The sequence below is a fragment of the Bubalus kerabau genome, chromosome X (genome assembly GCF_029407905.1).
Source record: "Bubalus kerabau isolate K-KA32 ecotype Philippines breed swamp buffalo chromosome X, PCC_UOA_SB_1v2, whole genome shotgun sequence".
NCBI classification, from domain to species: domain Eukaryota; kingdom Metazoa; phylum Chordata; class Mammalia; order Artiodactyla; family Bovidae; genus Bubalus; species Bubalus kerabau.
In genome coordinates, this window is record NC_073647.1 from 102,077,581 (window position 1) to 102,103,175 (window position 25,595).

General features: G+C 39.3%; 1 protein-coding gene across 1 annotated transcript in view; it reads left to right on the forward strand.

Moving 5' to 3' along the window:
• Window positions 1-25,595, forward strand: part of ZNF157 (zinc finger protein 157) — a 33,419-nt gene that overhangs the window by 3,171 nt on the left and 4,653 nt on the right. The window contains 1 exon segment of the mRNA XM_055563349.1: window positions 25,250-25,376. Coding sequence (XP_055419324.1) covers window positions 25,250-25,376 — 127 coding nt within the window.

Consider the following 25,595-nt stretch of genomic DNA (forward strand, 5'->3'; position numbering starts at 1 on the left):
TAATTTTTTAGACAAAATTTTTTTACTTTAGACAGATTTTAATTTTGAGATAATTGTAGAAAAGGCAGAGGAACCAGAGATCAAATTGCCAACATCTGCTGGATCACTGAAAAAGCAAGAGAGTTCCAGAAAAACATCTGCTTCTGCTTTATTGACTATGCCAAAGCCTTTGACTGTGTGGATCACAATAAACTGTGGGAAATTCTTAAAGAGATGGGACTACCAGATCACCTGACTTGCCTCCTGAGAAATCTGTCTGCAGGTCAAGAAGCAACAGTTAGAACTGGACATGGAACAACAGACTGGTTCCAAATCAGAAAAGGAGTACGTTAAGGCTGTATATTGTCACCCTACTTATTTAACATCTATGCAAAGTACATCATGAGAAATGCTGGAGGGGATGAAACACAAGCTGGAATCAAGATTGCCTGGAGAAATATCAATAACCTCAGATGTGCAGATGATACCACACTTATGGCAGAAAGCAAAGAAGAACTAAAGAGCCTCTTGATGAAAGTGAGGAGAGTGAAAAAGTTGGCTTAAAATTCAACATTCAGAAAACTAAGATCATGGCATCTGGTCCCATCACTTTGTGGCAAATAGATGGGGAAACAATGGAAACAGTGACAGACTTCACTTTTTGGGGCTCCAAAATCACTGCAGATGGTGACTGCAGCCATGAAATTAAAAGACGCTTGCTCCTTGGAAGAAAAATTATGACCAACCTAGACAGCATATTAAAAAGCAGAGACATTGCTTTATGAACAAAGGTCCATATAATCAAAACGATGTTTTTTCCAGTAGTCATGTATGGATGTGAGAGTTGGACCATAAAGTAAGCTGAGCACCGAGGAACTGATGCTTTTGAACTGTGGTGTTGGAGAAGACTCTTGAAAGTCCCTTGGACTGCACGGAGATTAAGCCAGTCAATCCTAAAGGAAATCAGTCTTGAATATTCATTGGAAGGACTGATGCTGAAGCTGAAATTCCAATACTTTGGCCACCTGATGTGAAGAGCTGACTCATTTGAAAAGACCCTGATGTTGGGAAAGATTGAAGGCGGGAGGGAGAAGGGGACAACAGAGGATGAGATGGTTGGATGGCATCATTGACTCAATGGACATGAGTTTGAGTAAGCTCCAGGAGTTGGTGATGGTCAGAGAAGCCTGGTGTGCTGCAGTCCTTGGGGTCGCAAAGAGCCGGACAGGACTGAGCGACTGAACTGAACTGAACTGTAGATTCAATTTACCCAGTTTCCCCCATCATAACATCTTGTAAAATCTTGGTACAATATCACAACTAGGATATTGACATAGAACATTTCCATCATGTTGCCCTTTAATAGCCATGCCCACTTCCCTTCTCCTGCTCTCCCTCCTTAACCCTTGGCAACCCATAATCTGTGCTCCAGTTCTATAGTTTTGTTATTTCAAGTGTTATATAAATAGAATCATACAGTATGTAACCTTTTGGGACTGGCTGTTTTTTTATTCAGCATAATTCTCTGGAGATTCATCCAGATTGTTGCATATATGAATAGCTTGTTCCTTTTTATTGCTGAATAACATTCAATGGTATGGATTTATTGCAGTTTGCTTAACCAGTCAAGAGTTGAAGGATATCTTGGTTGTTTCCAGTTTTTGACTGTTACAAATAAGGATGTTATGATTGTGTAAGGTTTTTGTATCGAATGAATGAACGTGAGTGCCATTGCTGGATTATATGCTAAAAGTGTTAAAACAATTAAGTGACCTAATTTTTACTACAGTTTTAGATTTACAGAATAATTGAGATGATAGCATTAGTGTGGTACATTTGTTAAATAAACCAATATTGATATGTTATTATTCAACAGTTTACAGTACGGGTCACTCTTTGTGTTGCATATTCTATGGGTTTTGATAAATGCACAATGACATGTTTCCATCATTACAGTTCATACAGGACAGTTTCATCTGTGCTTAGCTATTCATCTTTCCTCTCCCTCTGCCTGAAACTCTGGTAATCACTGACTTTTTTTACTGTCTCTATAGTTTTGCCATTTCTAAAATGTCATGTATTTGGAATCGTATTGTCTGTGGCCTTTTCAGATTGGCTTCTTTCACTTAGCAATTTGCATTTAAAGTTCCTCCATTTTTTTTATCACTGAATAATATTCCATTGGAGGGCTGTACCACAATTTGCCTACCCATTCACCTATTGAAGGACATCTTGGTTGTTCCCAGTTTTGGATGATTATGAATAAAGCTGCTACAAACATGTATGTACAGAAGTTTTCAGTTCATTTGGGTAAATAACTCGGAGTGCAATTGTAGGTCATATGATAAGACTTTGTAAGAAGCTGCCAAACTGTCTTCAAAATTTTTCACCATTTTCATTTTCACCAGTAACAAATGAACATTTTTATTTCACATCTTTGCCAGCTTTTGGTATTACCAGTTTTTTGGATTTTAACCATTCTAATAAATGTGTAGTGGTAACTCATTGTTTTAATTTGAAATTCCCTAATGAAAAATGATGTTGAACATGGTTTTACATGCTTATTTCCCATCTGTATATCTTCTTTGGTCAAGTGTCTATTCACATCTTTTGCGTATTTTTAATGGGATTGTATGTTTTCTTATTGTTGATTTTAAGAGTGCTTTGTATTGATATATTTTAAATACAAGTCCTTTATCAGATATGTGTTTTTTTTTTTCAGATATGTGTTTTGCAAATATTTGCTCCTGTTCTGGGCATGTCTCTCTATTCTCTAAGCAGTGCCTTTCAAAGAGCAGAATTTTTTAATTTTAGTAAAATCCAATTTGTCAGTTTTTCTTTCATGTAATGTACATTTGGTGTTATATTTTAAAACGTTGCCAAACCCAAAGTCACTTAGACATTCTAGACTTGCTCCTGTTATTTGCAGTTTTCTTTCTTTCATTCTTTTTGGCTGCACCATGCAGTTTACAAGATCTCATTTCCTTGACCAGGGAATGAACCTGGGCCACAGCAATGAAAACCTGGAGTCCTAACTATTAGGCCACCAGGGAAGTCCCTATTTTGCAGAAGTTTTATATTTTTGCATTTTGCATATAGGTCTAAGATCCATTTAGAGTTAATTTTTGTGAAAGTTGTAAGGACTTGGTCTGGATTTGTGTGTGTGTGTGTATGTGTGTGTGTGTGGATATTGAAGTGTTTGAATGCCATTTATTGAAAAGGCTATCCTTTCTCCATTGAATTGCCTTTGTTTCTTTGTCAAAGATCAGTAGTCTATTTTTGTGTGGGTCTATTTCCTTGCTCTCTGTTCCATTGATAAATTTGTCTATTTTTACCAATACCACACTTTTACTTATTTATTTTTAAATTGAGGTATAAGTGACTTACAATATTATATTAGTTTCAGATATACAACATAATGATTTGATATTTGTATGTACTGTTAAATGATCGCCATAATTCTAGTTGACATCCATCACCATACAGCTTTCAAATATGCAATACAACAATATTATTGTCTGTAGTCACCATGCTGTACATTACATCCCCATGACTTATTTATTTTTAGCTGAAAATTTGTGCCTTTTGACTCCCTTCATGCATATTACCCCCTCCTCTCACCTCTGGCAACCACCAACCTGTTCTCTAAATCTATGAGCTTGGTTGTTTTGTTTTTTTGGTTTTAGATTCCACATATAAGTGAGATCATACACTATTTATCATTCTCTGTCCTATTTATTTCACTTAGCATAATGCCCTCAGGGCCCATCCAAGTTGTTGCAAACAGCAGGATGTCCTTCTTGCTCATGGCTGAATAATATTTCATTATGTATGTGTATATATCTATATCTATCTCATGTTTTCTTTATCCATTCATCTTTTGGGTGGACACTTAGGTAGCTTCCATATCTCGCCTATTGTAAATAATGCTGCAGTGAACATGGGAGTACAGGTATCTTTTCAAGTGAGTATTTTCATTTTTTTTCAGATAAATACCCAGTTATGGAGTTGCTGGATCATATGATTGTTCCATTTTTAATTTTTTGAAGTATCTCCATACTGTTTCACATACTGACTACACCAATTTGCATTCTCACCAACGGTGCACAAGGGTTCTCTTTTCTCTGTGTCCTCACCAACGCTTGTCATTTGTTGTCCTTTTGATAATTTTTGGCATCCTAAGAGGTGTGAAGTGATAGCTGACTGTGGTTTTGATTTGCATTTCATTGACGATCAGTGATTTTGAGCATTTTTTCATGTACCTATTGGCCATCTGTATGACTTCTTTGGAAAAATGTCTATTCAGATCCTTTGTCCCTTTTTAAATTGTATTGTTTGTTTTTTTGCTGTTGAGTTATATGAGTTCTTTATATATTTTGGATATTAACCCCTTATCAGCTATGCGATTTGCAAATGTTTTTTCCCCATTCAGTAGGTTGCCTTTTCATTTTGTTGATAGTTTCCTTTGCTGTGCAGAAGAATTTTAGCTTGATGTAGTCCCACTTGTTTATTTTTGTTTTTATTACCTTTGCTTTTGGAGTCAGATCCAAAAAAGTCATTGCCAGGAATGATGTCAGGGAGCTTACTGCCCATACATTGTAGGAGTTTTTATGGTTTCAGGTCTTACATTTAACTCTTTAATCCATTTCAAGTTAGTTTTTTGTATGGTGTAAGACAGTGCTCTAAAGTTTCATTTTTTTGCATGTGGCTGTCCAGTTTTCCTAACACTATTTTTTGGAGATATTGTTCTTTTCCTATTACATATTCTTGGGTTCTGTGTCATAAATTAATTCACCATGTATGCCTGGGCTTATTTCTGGGCTCTCTATTCCATTCTGTTGTTGTTTGTGTCTGTTTTTATACCAGTACCATACTGTTTTTTTTTAATTCACTAAATTTATTTATTTAATTTTTATTTTTTAATTGAAGTACAGTTGATTTACAATATTGTGTTAGATTCAGGTGTACAGCACAGTGATTCAGTTATATATATGTGCATGTGTATATAAATATATATAATTTTTTTCAGATTCTTTTCCCTTATAGGTTATTTCAAAATACTGAGTATAGTTCCCTGTGCTATACAGTAGGTCCTTATTGGTTATCTGTTTTAATCCTAAACTCCTAATTTATCCCTTCCCCTCTTTCCTCTTTGGTAACCATAAGTTTGTTTTCTATGTCTTTGAGTCTGTTTCTATTTTGTAAATAAGGTCAGTTGTATCTTTTTTTTTGCCATGCCACAAGGCTTGGAAGATCTCAGGTCCCCAACCAGGGATTGAACCCAGGCCATGGCAGTGAAAGTGCTGAGTCCTAACCACTAGGCCACCAGGGAACTCCCTGTATCTTTTTTTTTTTTTTTTTTTAGATTCCACATATAAGTGATATCATAGGATATTTGTCTTTGGCTTACTTCACTTAGTATGATAACCTCTAGGTCCATCCATATTGTTTCAAATGACATTATCTCATTCTTTTTCATGGCTGTGTAATATTCTGTTGTATATATACCACATCTTATTTATCCATCTGTCAGTGGATATTTAGTTTGCTTTCATGTCTTGGCTATTGTAAGTAGTGCTTCAGTGAACATTGGGGTGCATGTATCTTTTTGAATTATAGTTTTCTCCCAAACTGTTTTGATTATTGTAGCTTTGTAATATACAGTTGACCCTTGAACAACACAGGTTTGAATTGTGTGGGTCCACTTATAAGTGGATTATTTTCAACAGTAAATACTACAGTACTACACAATCTACAATTAGTTGAATCTCTGGAAACAGAGAAACTGGGGGTCAGGAGGAACCAAGTTTACAGTGGACCAACTGTAAATTCTACATGGATTTTCAACTGCACAGTGCATTGATACTCCAGTCCCTCATTGTTCAAGAGTTTGAAATTGGATAGTGTGATGCCTCCAGTGTTGTTCTTTTTCAAGATTGCCAGTGTGTTGCAGTACTTGGGTCTTGCTTTTTTGGTTTTGTTAGATTTATAATTAAGCATTTTATACTTATGAGTAATTATCAATGGTTTCATATTTTTTTGCCTTGGAGTCCACATTTTCATTGCTAACATATAAAAATACACTTGGTTTTTGTGTGGTTTTCTATGCTTCCTATGACCTTGTCATCTGAAAATAGGAAAAGTTTAATTTCTTCCTTTTTATTATGTATGCCTTTTAATTTCTTGCCTTGTTGCACTGGTTAGAACTTCCAGCACTATATTAAATAAGAGTCATGAGAATGGACATTCTTGTCTTGTTCTTGGTCTTCAGTCTTTTACCATGAAGTATTGGGTTGGTCAAAAAGTTTATTACAGAAAAACCCAAACGAACTTTTTGGCCAACCCAGTATAATGTTACCTGTAGTTTTGTTTTAGATGCTCTTTATCAAATTGAGGTGGTTTCTCTGTATTTCTATTTCTATTCCAGTTTTTGCAGGAATGAATGTTGTATTTCTTCAAGTGTTTTTTCTATATTGATTGATATGATCATGTGATTTTTAAAATCCTGTTAAGGGGTGGGGTGGGGAGGGAGATAGGAGGGAGGTTCAAGAGGGAGAGGACATATGTATACCTGTGGCTGATTCATGTTGATATTTGGTAGAAACTAACACAGTTCTGTAAAGCAATTATCTTTCAATTAAAAAATAAAAAAGAATATCAAACTTATATATCTATCTATCTATATATATATCTTTAATTTAAAAAATCCTGTTAATATGGTGGATTGCATGCATGGATTGGTTTTTGAATATTGAACCTGTCTTGCATCCCTGGAATAAACCCTAGTTGGTCACAGTGTATAATTCCTTTAATATATTAATGAATTATTTTTGCTAATATTTTGTCAAGAATGTTTGCCTCTATATTCATGAGTGCTATTGTTATGTAGTTTTGTTTTTTGTACTATATTTATCTGATTTTGTAATCACAGAATGTGTTAGTTTCATGTGGCTGCTGCAACAAATTACCACAAACTTAGTGGCTTAAAACAGTAGAAATTTATCCTCTCATAGTTTTTTTTTTTTTTTTTTCCTCTCATAGGTTTTGAAGGCCAGAAATCCAAAATAAGCATAGTGCACTGGGCCCAAATCAAGGTGTTGCCAGGGCTTACTTCCTGCAGAGGCTCTGGGGGATCTGTTCCCTGCCTCTTCCGGCTTTTGGGGGCTGCAACTGTCCCTTGGCTTGTGGCTTCATCCCTTCAGTTTTCATGATCAGCATCCTCAAATCTCTCTCTACTGTCTTCACATCACTGCTTTTTGTGTGCATCAGATCTTCTTTGGCCTCCCTCTCCTAAAGGATATTTGTTACATTTAGAAGCCACATGGATAATCCAAGATACCCTCCTTATCTGAAGATTCTTAATCACATCTGCAAAGACCCTTATATTTTTGCCATATAAGGTGATATTGATTGCTTCCAAGGATTAGGATGTGGATATCTTTTGGGGGCCTCTTTTTACCTATCCAAGGAAAATACTAGCCTCATAGAATGAGTATGAAAGAGTTATTTCCTCTTTTGTTTCCTGCAAGAGATCATGTAGTTGTGTTAATTTTTTGTTAAAAGTTTGGTAAAATTCTCCAGGGAAACCGTTTGGCCAGAGATACCTTTTTTGGGGGTTGAGTTTCATTTTTTATTTTTTAAAATTTTTATTGGAGTATAATTGCTTTAAAATGTTGTGTTAGTTTCTGCTGTACAGCAAAGTGAATCAGTTATAAAATACATATCATAGACCTACTATTTTTAGATTCTTTGGTGAGCTTTAAATTATGGATAAATTTTCCTTAATAGTTATAGGGCTACTCAACAAATTATCTGTTTCATATTGGATGACTTGTGTTTATTTGTGTTTTTTTTTTTATGAATTGCTTCATTTCATTTCATCTAAGTTATAAGTGCAGAATTATTCATTGTTGTTGTTTAGTCACTAAGTCGTGTCTGACTGTTGCAACTCCATGGACCATAGCCTGCCAGGCTCCTCTGTCCATGAGGTTTCCCGGGCAAGAATACTGGAGTGGGTTGCCATTGCCTTCTCCAGGGGACCTTGCCAGATCAGGGGTCAAACCATGTCTCCTGCATTGCAGGAGAAAGCCTGAGCATAAATTATCCTCTGATTGGATAATTAACTCATCTGACCTAGAGTCAAATTACTCAGTGGTATACCAGTCACTTTGTATGGGCTTAAGCATTTTTGACCAAAATACTTCTAAACAAAACATGATATCTGAGCGCACAGGGATACTCGGTGCATAAAATACTACATAAGAAAGCTGATGGAAGGTAGTTGTGTCAGACCTTTAGATTCATTTTTTTAAAAAATTGAAGTATAGGACTTCCTTGGTGGTGCAGAGGATAAGAATTTGCCTGCAAGTGCAGAGGACATAGGTTTGATCCCTGGTCTGGGAAGATTCCACATGCTGCGGAGCAACTAAGTCCATGTTTCAAAACTACTGAGCTCGTTCCCTAGAGCCCACAAGGTGCAACTACAGAGCCTGTGTGCTGCAGCTGCTGAAGTCAATGTGCCTAGGGCCCGTGCTCTGCAACAAGAGAAGCCACCACAACGAGAAGCCCACATACCACAACGAAGAGTAGCCCCTGCTCACCGCAATGAGAGAAAGCCCACACAAAGCACAGTCAAAAATAAATAAATAAAAATTTAAAATCTATTGTCATAAATAGATAAGTAAAAATTGAAGTTGATTTACAATATTGTGTTAGTTCCTGATGTATAGCAAAGTGATTCAGTTTCGTGTATATATATTTTATATATATATATATATATATATACTTTTTCATTACAAGATTGCATTATTATAAGATATTGAATATAGTTTCCTTTGCTATACAGTAGGACCTTGTTTATCTATTTTACATATAAGACCTTTAGATTCTTTAGGCTTCTAACAATTGGTTGCTATATGCAAGGGCTTCACAACCTGTTCCTTATTTTATCTGTTGACTTTTCTGAATTAGACAGTTTTAACCCACATCCACTAAACAGTATTAAAGACACTTTAAAATAAAGATTAGTTGGAAAACATAAAGTAATCCTACATCCCAGTAGAATTTCAGATGAATTAAATTGTAAGAGAAATGCAATACTTATTGCACATATTGTACTAGTCTTGCACCGTCATGGGGAGTCCATCCATGCACATGGAATTTGCATTCCAAGTGTTTTCATCTTGACCGTCATCGAGTCCTTAATCTATCTCCCTTCCTTTTTGAAGTCTTCTGCCTGCTTTTCTGACACTCCTTTCTGGCTGGTTCTGTTTTTCTCTGAGTTGCTAGATGGTACACAATTTGAGGGTTCTGATGATTTATCAAAGAAGTCTGAGCAGAAGGAGCATTACTGAATAAGAAATTGCTAATAAATGTTGAGATGACAAAGTATGGATAAAGTACTGTCTCTAGCAGTGTGCAAATGTCTCCACTGGGAGAGTGCATCATAAATGTAGTTGATATTTTTGACTGTGCAGCAAACAGCCATGCTTTTTCTCCAGGAGCATCCACAGGGAACTGACTTATAAAGAAAGAAATGAAGAACCATCAGAAGACAGAATTGAGTTATTGCAGCAGTGTTTCTTTTTATAATATAAGTTTTCCATTTTGAATTCCACTTTTGCCTGTTGTCAGCAGCATTCTGTTCAGGATGCCCAAAGACATCAAGACAGCTACTGCTTTTTGTGATTCAGACATAGCTTACTTTTTTTCAGGCCCTTATACAAATATGGCCTTCTTTGGGGTCATTTGATAGAGAGGAACTAGCAATGTTTGCACATGTGGAACATGCATCCTGCATAACCCAAGTGACCTGCTCAGGTGCTGCATTTCTTAGTAGCAGAGGTTGGCAATAGCAGTTCATTTTTTGTTTCCTGTGGAATGTCATGTGTGGCTCCTACCCAGGGTAGTCCTAAGAGTTTCACCATTCAAGTGGGCCCTTAGATTTTTGTTGGATTTATCAACTAACCTCTGCTGATTGTACGTGTCACTATTGCATTTAAGTCAATCTTAGCTTGATCTTCAGTTTCTAATATCATCATGTTATCATCAGTGTAGTATATTATTAAATATACTTGGGACCTGCATCAAGTCCAAATCCCTTCTAACTAAATTATTTTCTAATATAAATTTGTTTATTTTAATTGGAGGCTAATTACTTTACAATATTGTACTGGTTTTGCCATACATCAAAATGAATCTGCCATGGGTGTACACGTGTTCTCCATCCTGAACCCCCCTCCCACCTCCCTCCCTGTACCATCCCTCTGGGTCATCCCAGTGCACCAGCCCCGAGCATCCTGTATCGTGCATCGAACCTGGACTGGTGATTCATTTCACATACGATAATATACATGTTTCAATGCCATTCTCCCAAATCATCCCACCCTCGCCCTCTCCCACAGAGTCCAAAAGACTGTTCTATACATCTGTGTCTCTTTTGCTGTCTTGCATACAGGGTTATCGTTACCATCTTTCTAAATTCCATATATATGCGTTAGTATACTGTATTGGTGTTTTTCTTTCTGGCTTACTTCACTCTGTATAATAGGCTCCAGTTTCATCCACCTCACTAGAACTGATTCAAATGTATTCTTTTTATGGCTGAGTAATACTCCATTGTGTATATGTACCACAGCTTTCTTATCCATTCATCTGCTGATGGACATCTAGGTTGCTTCCATGTCCTGGCTATTATAAACAGTGCTGTGATGAACATTGGGGTACACGTGTCTCTTTCAATTCTGGTTTCCTCAGTGTGTATGCCCAGCAGTGGGATTGCTGGGTCATAAGGCAGTTCTATTTCCAGTTTTTTAAGGAATCTCTACACTGTTCTCCATAATGGCTGTACTAGTTTGCATTCCCACCAACAGTGTAGGAGGGTTCCCATTTCTCCACACCCTCTCCAGCATTTATTGCTTGTAGACTTTTTGATAGCAGCCGTTCTGACTGGCGTGAGATGGTACCTCATTGTGGTTTTGATTTGCATTTCTCTGATAATGAGTGATGTTGAGCATCTTTTCATGCATTTGTTAGCCATCTGTATGTCTTCTTTGGAGAAATGTCTGTTTAGTTCTTTGGCCCATTTTTTGATTGGGTCATTTATTTTTCTGGAATTGAGCTGCAGGAGTTGCTTGTATATTCTCGAGATTAGTTGTTTGTCAGTTGCTTCATTTGCTATTATTTTCTCCCATTCTGAAGGCTGTCTTTTCACCTTGCTTACAGTTTCCTTTGTTGTGCTGAAGCTTTTAATTTTAATTAGGTCCCATTTGTTTATTTTTGCTTTTATTTCTAATATTCTGGGAGGTGGGTCATAGAGGATCCTGCTGTGATTTATGTCGGGAAGTGTTTTGCCTGTGTTCTCCTCTAGGAGTTTTATAGTTTCTGGTCTTACATTTAGATCTTTAATCCATTTTGAGTTTATTTTGGTGTATGGTGTTAGAAAGTGTTCTAGTTTCATTCTTTTACAAGTGGTTGACCAGTTTTCCCAGCACCACTTGTTAAAGAGATTGTCTTTTCTCCATTGTATATTCCCTTCTAACTAAATTATGACAGTTGAATTATGAAGCTGGTGAATTCAAATAACATTTTGGCAGTACGGACCTTCTTGCATGAAAACAAACTGCAGTTGACTCTTTTCCTATGTTGAGATAAAGGAAAAAAACATTTGTAGGATCAGTCACTGAGAACCAGTTTCCTTTAGCTTCTGTGTTTTTCCACTCTGAAACCAAATTAGGAACTACTGATGCTATGGTGATACTAATTAATTAGTGATGGTCTGCTGTTAGTCTCCCTGAGCCATCCACCTTTTTCATGTGCCACCCAGGAACACACAATAGCAACTACATTTGCTATTTTAGTTACTCCAATTACTAAGGGATGACTGAGTCTTAAACTAAAATAAATGCAAATATAGAAATATACACAGGTGAAAAGGGAGGGTTCTGAGTGCACATGGTAAAATAAATAAAACAGCTTGTACGTACTTACTTCACTTTTAGTTTTTGATGGTATATATATATTTTAAAAACCTATTTAAGAATTCACCTGAATTCAAACCATGTAGTCAAAACTATGGTTTTTTTCAGTAGTCATGTATGGATGTGAGAGTTGGACTATAGAGAAAGCTGAGCGCCAAAGAATACATGCTTTCAAACTGTGGTGCTGGAGAAGACTCTTGAGAGTCCCTTGGACAGCAAGGAGATCAAACCAGTCAATTCTAAAGGAAATCAACCCTGAATATTCATTGGAAGGACTGATGCTGAAGCTGAAGCTCCAATACTTTGTCCACCCGATGCAAAGAGTCGACTCATTTGAAAAGACTATGATGCTGGGAAAGATTGAGGGCAGGAGGAAAAGGGGATGACAGAAGATGAGATGGTTGAATGGCATCATCAACTCAATGGACCTGAGTTTGAGCAAACTCCAGGAGATAGTGAAAAATAGTCTATGGGGTTGCAAAGAGTTGGACATGACTGAGTGACTGAACAACAACAAGATAGAAGTATTCCCCTGCCAGATATAATATCCATCTGAGGAATTCATTTAGATGAAGGAGATGTACTTCACTTAAAATCTATTCAAATATTCCTATTTTCCTGCAAACTTTCACTTTAATTCCATCAACTGTTGCATCCCTGTAGCCTTCTAACCTAACTGTGGCCCTTGTTAGGACTTGACCAACAGATTTTGAAATCACAGTGCATTATTCTTTCATGTCAAAGAGTCCCAGAAAAGTTTCTTTACCTATATATGTCCATACGGCCTTTGGGTGCCCATCTGGGTGTTGAGCCTGGCTAGAGACTAAGATAAACCATGAGTTCATACTGATAATAAATGATTGAATGAGGGAGATGGGAAAGCTCTTCTTTAAGGCCCAATGCCAAATTGTATGGAGAAAGAAATGGAAACCTACTCCAGTATTCTTGCCTGGAGAATCCCATGGACAGAGGACCCTGGTGGACTACAGTTCATGGGGTCGCAAAGAGTTGGACACGACTGAGCAACTAAGCACGCATGCACTCCAAATAGTAATATGGAACAAATGATGGAGTTAGAAAAATAACCTTTTGCAACCACTGTAGTTAGTAATAACTGAGCCAAGAAAGAATCACTGATGGATGCCAAGGCTATTGGATGAAAGTTTAACGAGGAACAAAGTGTTTACATAGTTTCAAGTTATATTCCTACAGATTACTCACTTATTACATAGGGAAACTGGTAACTTTACAGTGGAGAAACCTGGTAAACACAACCTTAATAGAAACATACAAATTTTAATTTGAAAAGTCCTCATAAACTCATCTTTTGGAGATAATCAGTCTTAACAATTCAGTAAATATCCTTCCCCTTCATGGATCACAGCCTTGTTGTGGTGAAGGGGATAGCATAACTCAATGAAGCTATGAGCCATGCCATGCAGGGCCACCCAAAATGTATGGGTCATTGTGAAGAATTCTGATAGAACATGGTCCACTGGAGGAGGAAATGGCAAACCACTCCAGTATTCTTCCTGCAAGAACCCCATAAACAGTATGAAAAGGCAGAAAGATATGACACTGGAAGATGAGCTCCCCCCAGGTTGGAAGGTGTCCAATATACTACTGGGGAAGAGCAGAGGGCAATTATAGGAATTCTGAAGTTTTTCTGGATGTGACTGCCTTATTATTCCAGAGACATTTGTTCAGAAGCTTATCCATTCCCCACTGAATATTCTTGACACCTTTGTCAGACATCAGTTGGTCATATATGTGTGAATCTATTCCTAAATTCTATTTTGTCTCATGTATATCTTTACAAAAATACTACACTGTTTTGAAAACTATAGCATTATAAGTCTTGAAATGAGATAATGTAAGTCCTCTAACTTTTTTCTTCTTTTTCAAAATAGTTTCATTTATTCTAAATCATGTGGTTTTATTTCTTTATTAATTTTAGAATAAGCTTGTCAATTTTTAATTATTAAATTTCTTTATTGCTTATAATTAGTGTTATTTGTCATATTTCTATTTTAAACTTACCAAGATTGTTTTCTTTGTGTGCTAGTATATGATCATGTTTTGTGAATGTTCCATGTACACCTGAGAAAAAGTATATTCTGTATGATCTGGATGTAGTGTTTTCTTTCTCTCTCCCTTTCTTTCCTTCCTTCCTTCCTTCTTTCTTTCCTCCCCACTCCCTCAAGTCCCACCTTAATTGATTAGCTCTTTTATAGCATTTCCTATTTCTTTTTTGTTTACTTAATCTGCCTACTTCTATGAATAGTATGTTAAAAGTCTTCCACTAGAGAAAACTTCTATTTCTTCTTGTATCCCTGTAGTTTTTAGCTTATGTAGGCTTTTGTTGTGTTACTTTGTGCATGCTGCTGCTAAGTCGCTTCAGTTGTGTCCGACTCTGTGCGACCCCATAGACGGCAGCCCACCAGGCTCCCCCGTCCCTGGGATTCTCTAGGAAAGAACACTGGAGTGGGTTGCCATTTCCTTCTCCGTGTCATTCTCTGCTCCCCTCTAACTCAGGACAGGAGTCAAAGTCTTTTCAACAGTCTTCTCATCTCCCTCACTCCAACATTACCTCTGTGACCTCATCCCTTCACTCACTCCACTTCAGGTACACTGGACTCATGGTTGTTCCTGGTATTTATTATCTTCTCTTACCTTGCTTGAGGTTTCAGTTCTTCTCTCAAATGTGACCTGCACAGTGAGTCTTCTCTTGACCACTCTATTTTAAATTGGAACCTCCTGTCTTTCCTTTCTTTCCCTCCATTGTAACTATCACCATCTGACATATGATAACTTTATTTATTTTGCTTCATTATCTGCCAATAAAAAAGTAAGAAAAAAGTAAGTCCCATAAGCGGGGGGTATGGGGAGAGGGATTTTTTTTTATCTTGCTTATTCACTGCTGGACCCTCAGCACCTAGAATAGGTACTTAACATTTGTTGAACCAAAGAATACCATCTCTGCCTTCAGATCTGGAAGGACTGTTATGGGGCAAAGAGAGTAGATAGCAAATAGATCTGTGTGACTCCCAGGGACTAAGGTAGGCCTATTCCAACTCAACGTAAATAGGGACATCTTAGGCATTAAAACTGCCCCAGGAATCTATGCAGTGGAGGTGAGTAGGAGCAAGATAGATGATATAGGAAGAATTTAAGCATCAAAAAGGAAAGGGTGAAGAAAGGACCACAGTCTGAGATTCTGTGTTCTCCAACTCGTTTAAGGATGAAGAACCTGAGGCTCTGAGATATGAAGTTTCCATCAAGTGTAGGTAGAACAGGGACTAAAATCTTGGTGTCCTAAATTGTAGGACAGTGAAATAATTTTTTCCTTCAATAAAGCAGTATTTTGTGGCAGGGTAATTTCTGGAAATATTCATGTTTATTTGTTTGCTGCCCCTCTATATCCCCACACCCCATACCCCCGCTACATGGAGGTAACCAGGCCCTTAAAATACCTCTTGCAAGATGGATTTCACAGTGTAGAAAGCGACATCACTGAACCCATCACTCTTTTATAAAAGTATGAAAACACCATTGATATATAATCATAAAGGACAAGGAAAAGTCCTGAAAGAAAAAAAAAATGAAGAGGGATCCCTCCCACTCCCAGCCCCACGTGGGAATGGAGAGCTCCTAAGTCTGGGGCAGTAGAGAAGCACAAAAACTGCTTAGGGTAGTGCCTCAAAGATGGGGAGGAGATGGTTTTAAGGTACCCAGAGGGAGGCAGGACCTAGGACCTTGGGGCTCTCAGCTTCTCTTCCATCACTGCAGGCATGGAAAATGAGGATATCGTGGTGACTGGAATAGATTAGAGATTATTTGCCCTTGCCTTAATTTCAATACAAGTACCCCTTGGATTTCAGTGCCAACCTTAAGTGGGTCCCCAGTCATGAAAAACATGGAATTTTCTGCTTCTCTGCTAGAATGGGAGGTTTGGAGTCAGACTTCAGTTACTTTAAATAAAACAAAGACTATTTTCTTGCTCACCCACATCTGAGTTTGTGGATGGACATGGATGTCCATTCCATTTTCTGCCTCTTGAAGGACATAAATATTAATTTTAATCACAGCATTTGTGGACAGACAGAGCATCCACTTCCTGTTGGCACTGGGTTCTACATAGGAGCCCATTGGAAATCTCATGAGGTTCTCCATGGGCTGAGAGAAAATATGTTCTGGCGTCGAGAGGGAGGAAGTGGAAAAGCAGGAGAGAAACTGAAGAAACAGAGGAGAGTAGCCTTCAAGAGCTCATCAGACAGCAATTATTCTTCCAGAAAACGAGACTGTTTCTCACTGTGACTGTTAAATGATTTGCAATTAACTGTTCATGAGGGAAATGCTCCAATTGATGGTGAAGGTCTGAGTGGCCAGACCCCAGTTCTCCAAGCTCACATCTATTGATTCACTCTGCTAGTTAACTTTTTTCCCCCAGGCTGCTTATTAGCAGGTTTAAATAGGAGAAGGGATAGGCTCACCTGGCTGGGAACAATTCCCAGAGATCCAAGGCTAGAGGTGGGAATGGGGGAAAGTAGTTGCTCCCTGGGCTCACAAGGGCCTCTGACCTGGGCTTGGAGCTGGGAAGCTTGGCTGGGCTCAGTAGGATAAAGAGGTAGCCAGAGGTCCAATTTAGCTTTAGCATGCTCTGACTTTGGGTCTGCTGCTGAGATTCAACTCCTAGCACCCCAACGTACATCAAAACAGCAGCTTCACTCCAAGTGCAACAGAAAAAGCAAGAGATTTGAAGTCTAATGACCTGGTTGTGTGAATTTTGGCAAGAGTCTTAACCTTTCTGAGGCTCTGGTTTCTTATCTGAAAATGCAGATACAATAATGTCAACCTCATACAGTTAAGATAAGCATTACACAAGATAATGCAGTTAAAGTGTCTAGTGCCTGGCATATATCAATTATGTTATTTATTTTGTGTTTGGAAAATTATTAGTAGTATTCTGTTACACCACATCTTTCACCCCAGCCTGCCGATCCTCTTACCCATACTGACTTGCAGTCAATGTTCTAGATCACCATGAGCAAGTCATTTCACTTCTCACTGCCTCCATGTCCTTATCTGTAAAGTTGGGATAAATTCATCCATTCTGCCCAACTGCTTCAGGGGCCTTTTAGAAAATAATGGAGATAGAAGGAATTTGCAGACTAGAAAGTGCTACCTCAGGCCACTTGTTCCTATTGGCTAGGTCTGGCCTGCAAAAGTCATACAGGCCAAAGTCTAGGAATTATCCAGAGAGAAGAGGAACACGGTCACTGGGGCCCAGAATCCAGTCAGGGTAGAGGCAGTACAGAGCTAGCAGCTTGTCTACAGCATCCTCCAAAAGACTTGCACAAATGTCTCTTGTCTATCAGATTTCCATCTACTCTAAACAGAAATGAGGAACAAAGAAGGGCCATTCACTATGCACAACCCCAGCGCCCAAGCAGACCAGAGAATAGCACTGGAGCTGACCAAGGCAGTTTTCTTGATGATCTAAGAAAGGTCTTTAGAGACTCCCTCCACCAATGGCTCTCTCCAGTATTGCTAAGGACTCCCCAGGGGGTCACAGCGAACGTAGCCATTAGTCACAGTAGAACAGGAAGAGGTCTAATACATCAGTCATGCTGGGAACCACAACAGAACTCCCCCCAAGTCCAACTGAATTAGAATAGGGTGGGGCGTGCTGGACTTAGGTAGTTGACAAAATTCCATAGGTCACTGCTAGCCCAGTCTTCTCTCTTACATATGGAAACTAGTCTAGTCAAATCTATGCCCATGTGCTGTGTGTGTGTGCTTAGTCACTCAGTCATGTCCAACTCTTTGCAACACTTTGGACTGTAGCCCGCCAGATTCCTCTGTCCATGGGGATTCTCCAGGCAAGAACACCGGAGTAGGTTACCGTTTCCTCCCCCAGGAGATCTTTCCGACCCAGGGATCGAACTCTCATCTCCTGCATTGCAGGAAGATTCTTTACCGCTGAGCCATCAGGGAAGCCTAATGTACGCCCATGCCACCCATATATTATTATTGGGGAAACTGAGACTCACAAGGAGAATGGATTTGCCCAAGTCTTCACTGATTAATGAGGGGCAAAAATTATAGCAGAAATCTAAGCCTCCCTGACCCCCATGAATTTCCCATGGATGTAATAAGGCCTTTCCAGAAGGTGTTGCCCCAAAAGTCCCCTGAGCAACTAGGCTTCCTTTCGTGAGAGCCCAGAACAGAGAATTCCATTTCTATACATCATTATCAACTTCCTTCCCAGAATGTTCCTTTTTCTCTCTTGCTAATTTGTGTCTGTTTTGGCTTTGCTTGATTCATGAGGTCCTGGGGCCAATAAGCGTCTTAGTCTGAAAAGGGGCCCCAAGGAGCCTAGGAGCACTATCCACAGCACATTCAAGCAGATGTTTTAGTCCTCCTGGCTTGGACATGGCAATTGGGCAGAACTCAAGGAAGCCCACCAACAGATGCCAGACACCCTTGCTTACCAAGGACGAATGGTAAGAGTTTGGATTAGAGAAATCTGAGCCATTAACACAGTCACGTTCTCCTAGTTGATGGCACAGGTAATAGAAAGGGGGAGAGTGATTACTGCTTAGGCTAGAAAAGGCCTGGAAATCGGGATATGACCTAGGTGACTGAGTCATTGCTGTGGTACACCTCTGGTGCCAACAGATGAGATGACTTGCAATAGGGCAGAAGCCACATGCTCCCCACTCAGCCCCACAATTAAATAGGTGGGGCAGCCTGGCCAGCAGCTCTGCCCATAGGCCTGAGCATCTAGAAATTTACAAATATCTTTATTTTTATATCTTTGTTGTGAACAGGGCTTTTAACATTACAAAGTATCCTCCTTTATCTCATATAATTGCTTTTGGAATTCTGCTTTGTCTGGTATCAGGATTTCAATCCCTGCTTTTATATCATTTTCATTTGGTAAAGAGCCTCTTGATGAAAGTGAAAGTGAAGAGTGAAAAAGTTGGCTTAAAGCTCAACATTCAGAAAACGAAGATCATGGCATCCGGTCCCATCACTTCATGGGAGATAGATGGGGAAACAGTGGAAACAGTGTCAGACTTAATTTTTCTGGGCTCCAAAATCACTGCAGATGGTGACTGCAGCCATGAAATTAAAAGATGCTTACTCCTTGGAAGGAAAGTTATGACCAACCTAGATAGCATATCCAAAAGCAGAGACATTACTTTGCCAACAAAGGTCCGTCTAGTCAAGGCTATGGTTTTTCCTGTGGTCATGTATGGATGTGAGAGTTGGACTGTGAAGAAGGCTGAGTGCCGAAGAATTGATGCCTTTGAACTGTGGTGTTGGAGAAGACTCTTGCGAGTCCCTTGGACTGCAAGGAGATCCAACCAGTCCATTCTGAAGGAGATCAGCCCTGGGATTTCTTTGGAAGGAATGATGCTAAAGCTGAAACTCCAGTACTTTGGCCACCTCATGCGAAGAGTTGACTCATTGGAAAAGACTCTGCTGCTGGGAGGGATTGGGGGCAGGAGGAGAAGGGGACGACAGAGGATGAGATGGCTGGATGGCATCACTGACTCGATGGACGTGAGTCTCAGTGAACTCCAGGAGTTGGTGATGGACAGGGAGGCCTGGTGTGCTGCCATTCATGGGGTCGCAAAGAGTCGGACACGACTGAGCTACTCATCTGATCTGATCTGATCTGATCTGATATATTTAAGGTGTACAACATGATTTGCTATGCATATACATAGTGAAATGATTACTGAGTTTAATTAACTTATCATCTCACTACAGTTACAATTTTTTGTGTGTGATGAGTACATCTGAAATTTGCTCTCTTAGCATATTTCCATTGTTCAGTAGAATATTATTAAGTATAGTCATCATGCTTGTATATTAGATCTCTAGACTTTATTTATTGTCCATAAATATAACTTTATTTATTCTCCATAAATGTAACTTTGTCTCTTTGACCAATATCTCTCACCTTTCCCCCACACCCTTGGTGACCACCATTCTCTCTTTGCTTCTGAGTTTGACTTTTTTTTTAGATTCCACGTATTAGTGAGATCATTCAGTATTTGTCTTTCTGTCTAACTTATTTCACTTGTAATGTCTTTCAGGTTCATCCCTGTTGTTGCAAATGGCAGGGTTTACTTCTTTTTCATGACTGAATAATATTCCATTGTTTATATACCAGATCTTTATCCATTCATCTGTTGATGGACACTTATGTATGTTGTTTCTATATCTTGGCTATTGCAAATAATGCTGCAATGAATATTCGGGATAGTGATTTCCTTTCCTTCGGATATATTCCCAGAAGTGGGACTGATGGATCATATGGTAGTTCTAGTTTAATTGAGGAACCTTTGCATTGTTCTCCATAATGGCTATACCAGTTTACCTTTTTTTTTTCTTTTTTTAAAATTTATTTTTAATTGGAGGATAATTGCTTTACAGTGTTGTGTTGTTTCTGCTATACAACAACGTTAATCAGCTATTAGTATACATATATCCCCTCCCTTTTACTTTTTTTCTTTATTAATCTTTTACTATCTAATTTGTCTCCCATCTGTGTCCTATACAATAGTCAATGATCTTGTTCAGTTTTAGTTGCATTTTAAAATTATTTTTTAGTCTTAGCTTTGCAGTTAAATATATGAAATACTTACTGTCAGTCCTTTGGCCAAAATTTTCCCATTCATTGTTTTGGTTAAAGCTCACTATTTAGTGTATATATATTAAAAAAGTTGCTTAGTCATGTCCAACTCTTTGCAATCCTGTGGAATTCTCCAGGCCAGAATACTGGAGTGGATAGCCTTTCCCTTCTCCAGGGGATCTTCCCAACCCAGGGATCGAACTGGGGTTTCCTGCATCGCAGGTGGATTCTTTACCAACTGAGCTATCGGGGAAGCCCTGTTTGTTTAGTATCAGTTCAGTTCAGTTGCTCAATTGTGTCCGACTCTGCGACCCCATGAATTGCAGCATGCCAGGCCTCCCTGTCCATCACCAACTCCGGAGTTCACTCAAACTCACACCCACCAAGTCGGTGATGCCATCCAGCCATCTCATCCTCTGTCGTCCCCTTCTCCTCCTGCCCCCAATCCCTCCCAGCAGCAGAGTCTTTTCCAATGAATCAACTCTTCGCATGAGGTGGCCAAAGGACTGGAGTTTCAGCTTTAGCATCATTCCTTCCAAAGAAATCCCAGGGCTGATCTTCAGAATGGACTGGTTGGATCTCCTTGCAGTCCAAGGGATTCGCAAGAGTCTTCTCCAACACCACAGTTCAAAAGCATCAATTCTTCAGCACTCAGCTTTCTTCACAGTTCAACTCTCACATCCATACATGACCACAGGAAAAACCATAGCCTTGACTAGATGGACCTTTGTTGGCAAAGTAATGTCTCTGCTTTTGAATATGCTATCTAGGTTGGTCATAACTTTCCTTCCAAGGAGTAAGCGTCTTTTAATTTCATGGCTGCACTCACCATCTGCAGTGATTTTGGAGCCCAGAAAAATTAAGTCTGACACTGTTTCCACTGTTTCCCCATCTATTTGCCATGAAGTGATGGGACCAGATGCCATGATCTTAGTTTTCTGAATGTTGAGCTTTAAGCCAACTTTTTCACTCTCCTCTTTCACTTTCATCAAGAGACTTTTTAGTTCCTCTTCACTTTCTGCCATAAGGGTGGTGTCATCTGCATATCTGATATTTCTCTGGGCAATCTTGATTCCAGCTTGTGGTATACAATAAAACTTCCTGTAGTGATGGGAATATTCTGTATCTGTGCTGTCTAATACTGTAACCAGCCACATGTGGCTACTGAGCACTGGAAATGTGCCTAGTGTGACTGAAGAGCTGAATTTTAAATTTTCTACCACTTTAATTAATCAAAATTTAAATAGCCACATATGGTATGTAGCTACCATATTAGTGCAGCTCTAGCAAATTCCTTATGAAGGGCACACATATTCTGGCATATTTACAACTTTTCCTAAAACCCTTGATATTTGAAGGGTTTCTCTGTCGTCCTTATATCTTTGGCTGGATATAATTTCCTTAATTTGTATTTTCTTAAGTTTCTTGAAACTACTGTATTGCCTTGCTTTGTATGTTGTTTTTGAGAAATTGATGCCAATCTAATTTTTTTTTGCCTGGAGGCCCTGAGGAATTTTTTTCTTTGTCTTTAAATTCTAATAGTTTTAATTAGGATATATCTCAGAGTTGATTGTTCCATGTCAATTTCCCTTGGTACCCAGTGGACCCTTTGATTGTTTTTGGATTTGTTTTATGATCCTGGATATGGATCATAAACTTGGTGAACATTTCATGTGTTCTAGAAGAAACAGTTAATCTCTCAATTTTGAGTGAAATGTTTTACAAAATCAATTGGTTGATTGGTAGCATTCAGTTTTCTATATCATTGTTGATTTTTTTTTTTTTGTCTACTAGTTAGTTCCTTTAATCACTAAGAGAGGTGATAAAGGTTGGCAGCCATGTTTGTGGATTGTCCTATTTTTTTTCCAGATTTTTTTAGTTTTGCTTCATGTATTTTGAAGCTATATTATTAGGGCAGTCTTCCCCACACCTCTGTTCCCAGGGCTTCCCCTTCCTCTAGTTGGACAGTTAGGGCTTTCACCTCTACCCTGGCATTCACTTTCTACAACTAGGTTTGCCCTTGGGTCCAAGTTGTGATAGGTTATAAAAAAGGCAATGGGGATCCTTCTAAAGCTCTTCAGAACATTAGTCCTCTGCCCAAAGAAGAGATTCTTCTCCCTTAGAGTCTGAGGGGCCTGCTACTGCAAGATTGCAGCTTTGGTACTGGGATTTACTTTGGAACAGGACTGCATGACAAAGAAACGAGAGGCTTTCTCTGTCCCACAGGAGCCCCCCAACTCCTTTTCAATCTTCATGTCATGTTGGTATACCCACTGACCGTGCACTTGATGCCTCTTTCAAGCTCTGTGTTCTCTTAGCCATCCAGTTTATTATGGTGGCTTCAGCTAGTACTGAAATGCTATTGCCTCTCAATCCTTGGTCTGTCCTAGCCTTCTCTCAGAGCTCCAGCATCATATATTAATCTGCCAGCTGGACGTCTCTATCAGTATGTGACATAAACACTCCAGCTCAGGTCCAAGATTGATCTCACTCTCCCCCTCTGCTAGCCCATTGTGTTCCTTTTTTGCTAATCTTAGTACGAGGCACCGGGGCTTCCCTAGTGGCTCAGCAGTAAAGAATCTGCCTGCAGTGCAGGAGACCGCCTGCAGTGCAGGAGCATGCATGCGTGCTAAGTCACTTCATTTGTGTTCCACTCTTCGTGACCCTATGAACCATAGACTCCCAGGCTCCTCTGTCCATGGGATGCTCCAGGCATGAATACTGGAGTGGGTTGTCATGTCCTCCTCCAGGGGATCTTCCCATCCCAGTGATCAAACCAGCATCTCTTATATCTCCTGCATTGGCAGGTGGGTTCTTTACCACCAGCGCCACCAGGGAGGCCCCTGCAATGCACCAAAGTGGATTCAATCTCTGGCTTGGGAAGATCCCCTGGAGAAGGAAATGGCAAGCCACTTCAGTATTACTGCCTGGGAAATCCCAAGGACAGAGGAGCCTGGAAGGCTAGGGCTACAGTCCATGGGGTTGCAAGAGTCAGACACCACTTAGCGACTAAACCACCACCACCATATATGGCACCAGCCTCAACTCAGCTGCTCATGCTGTTATCCTAGGAGTAATATTCTCTCCCTTTCTCTTACTTGACAGTACTTCTGTGTAATTTATAAATGTAAATATATTGTGGGAAGGTCAGAAAATATTCTGATTGTATAGTCAAGTATTTTGGAGATTGATGATCTTTAGAAAAAAAAAAGTTGGAAATCCCTCCACTGCCTGCCCCTGAATGTTTCTGTAACCCTTTATCTCATCACTGTCCAAAGCACTATTTTCCTGTCATACTGTGCTATATGTAGTTCTCTTAACTCATCTTGCATGTTTTGTGTCTTCCTGCCTTGTTTTTCATGTTACTGCCCCATATTTGTGAGGAAGATTATATTCTTGTTTAAGGATTCAAAGCTCTGCCTCCCCAAGTGAAGTTCAGTCTGTTAACACAAGGTGTAATCTTATTCCATCCCTTGTAAAAGCCCATTGCACCTTGTACCCATGTCCATCATAGCTCCTGTAACATCTCATAGCAGGGGTGTGTTCATATACAGGCATACCTTTGAGATACTACAGGTTTGTTTCCAGACCACTGCAATAAAACAAATATCGCAATAAAGTGAGTCACGTGAATTTTTTGGTTTCCCAGTGCATATAAAAGTCACACCGACATTATACTGTAGTCTATTAAGTGTGCAATAACATGTCTAAAGAAACAATGTACATACCTTAATTAAAAAATACTCTTGCTAGAGAAGGCTAACCACCATCTGGACAGTGGAGGGTCCCCACAAACCTTCAATTTGTGAAAAAACATGGTATCTCTGAAGCACAATAAAGCAAAGTGCTGTAAAACAATGCATACCTATGTAAGTCTCTTTACTGGAGTATGAGCTCCTTGAGAGCAGGCACTCTATTTCCTCAGCAATTAGGACAGGCCTAGACACAGTATTAACTCAGCAGTCAGTGGTCTTTTCTCCATGAACTGAAAAGTTAATACACTAGCAGAACCGTTCTAGGTTTTTCTCTCCCAAAGGATAGTATCAAGCAAGACAGAGTCAGGTTTCCAGTGCCAGCTAAAGATTGTCACTTGTTCTTTGCCTCTATAAGGATTAGGTCACTAGCCACTGGAGTCACTGACCTTTAGCATACCCTGAAAGGAGTTGAGGGCAGAGATCAGGAATGAGACACTCTGTGCTCTGGAAAAAACTGGTAGAGCAGACCTTCAGATAGATATTTTCAGGAGAAAATGTTCTGAACCCAGTTTCTTGTATCTTCTCATATCTAGAAAAGCACTAAGATCGTTAACAGAGACATCTGCCTCTTGTGACTAGCAGCAATCTTCTACCGAGATGTGTGCTTGATTGCATGTACCCCCTTCACCAAAATCACATATATATTGACCTCCCCTTTCCTTGTCAGAGCAGTTCCTAAGAGCTATCTGAAATGCTGTCTCCCAAGCTATAGTTCTCATTTTGCCCTAAATAAAACTTAACTCACAACTCTCACGTTGTACATTTTTTCCAGTTGACACCAGTGAAGCTTTTTCTAGTCAACTTTCAAAAGTGCTCTACTGGAAGAATTAGTTCCCACATATCTTTTCCAGGTGTTCTATCCTGATCATTGCAGATTGTTGTTACAGGGATCCGTGTCATTTGAAGATGTGGCTGTGGATTTTACCCGACAGGAGTGGCACAGACTGGATCTTGCCCAGAGGACCATGCACAGGGATGTGATGCTGGAGAACTACAGCAACCTGGCTTCTGTGGGTGAGGATATTGTCCACCTAACTCCTGGTAGCATGTTTTTCCTTTCTTGGTTGCTATAACCTGGGCAGCCTTTGTAGAGTTCAGTGATACTTCAGTTCTAGATTCAAGGGGTCATAGATAATTTATCAGTTTGGAGCACCAGGAAGAGTGTGTGTGTTCTCACTTCCCCCAGTGAAAGGTTTCAGTGCATAGCCTTCCTTGTGCAGTTCATGAAGATGC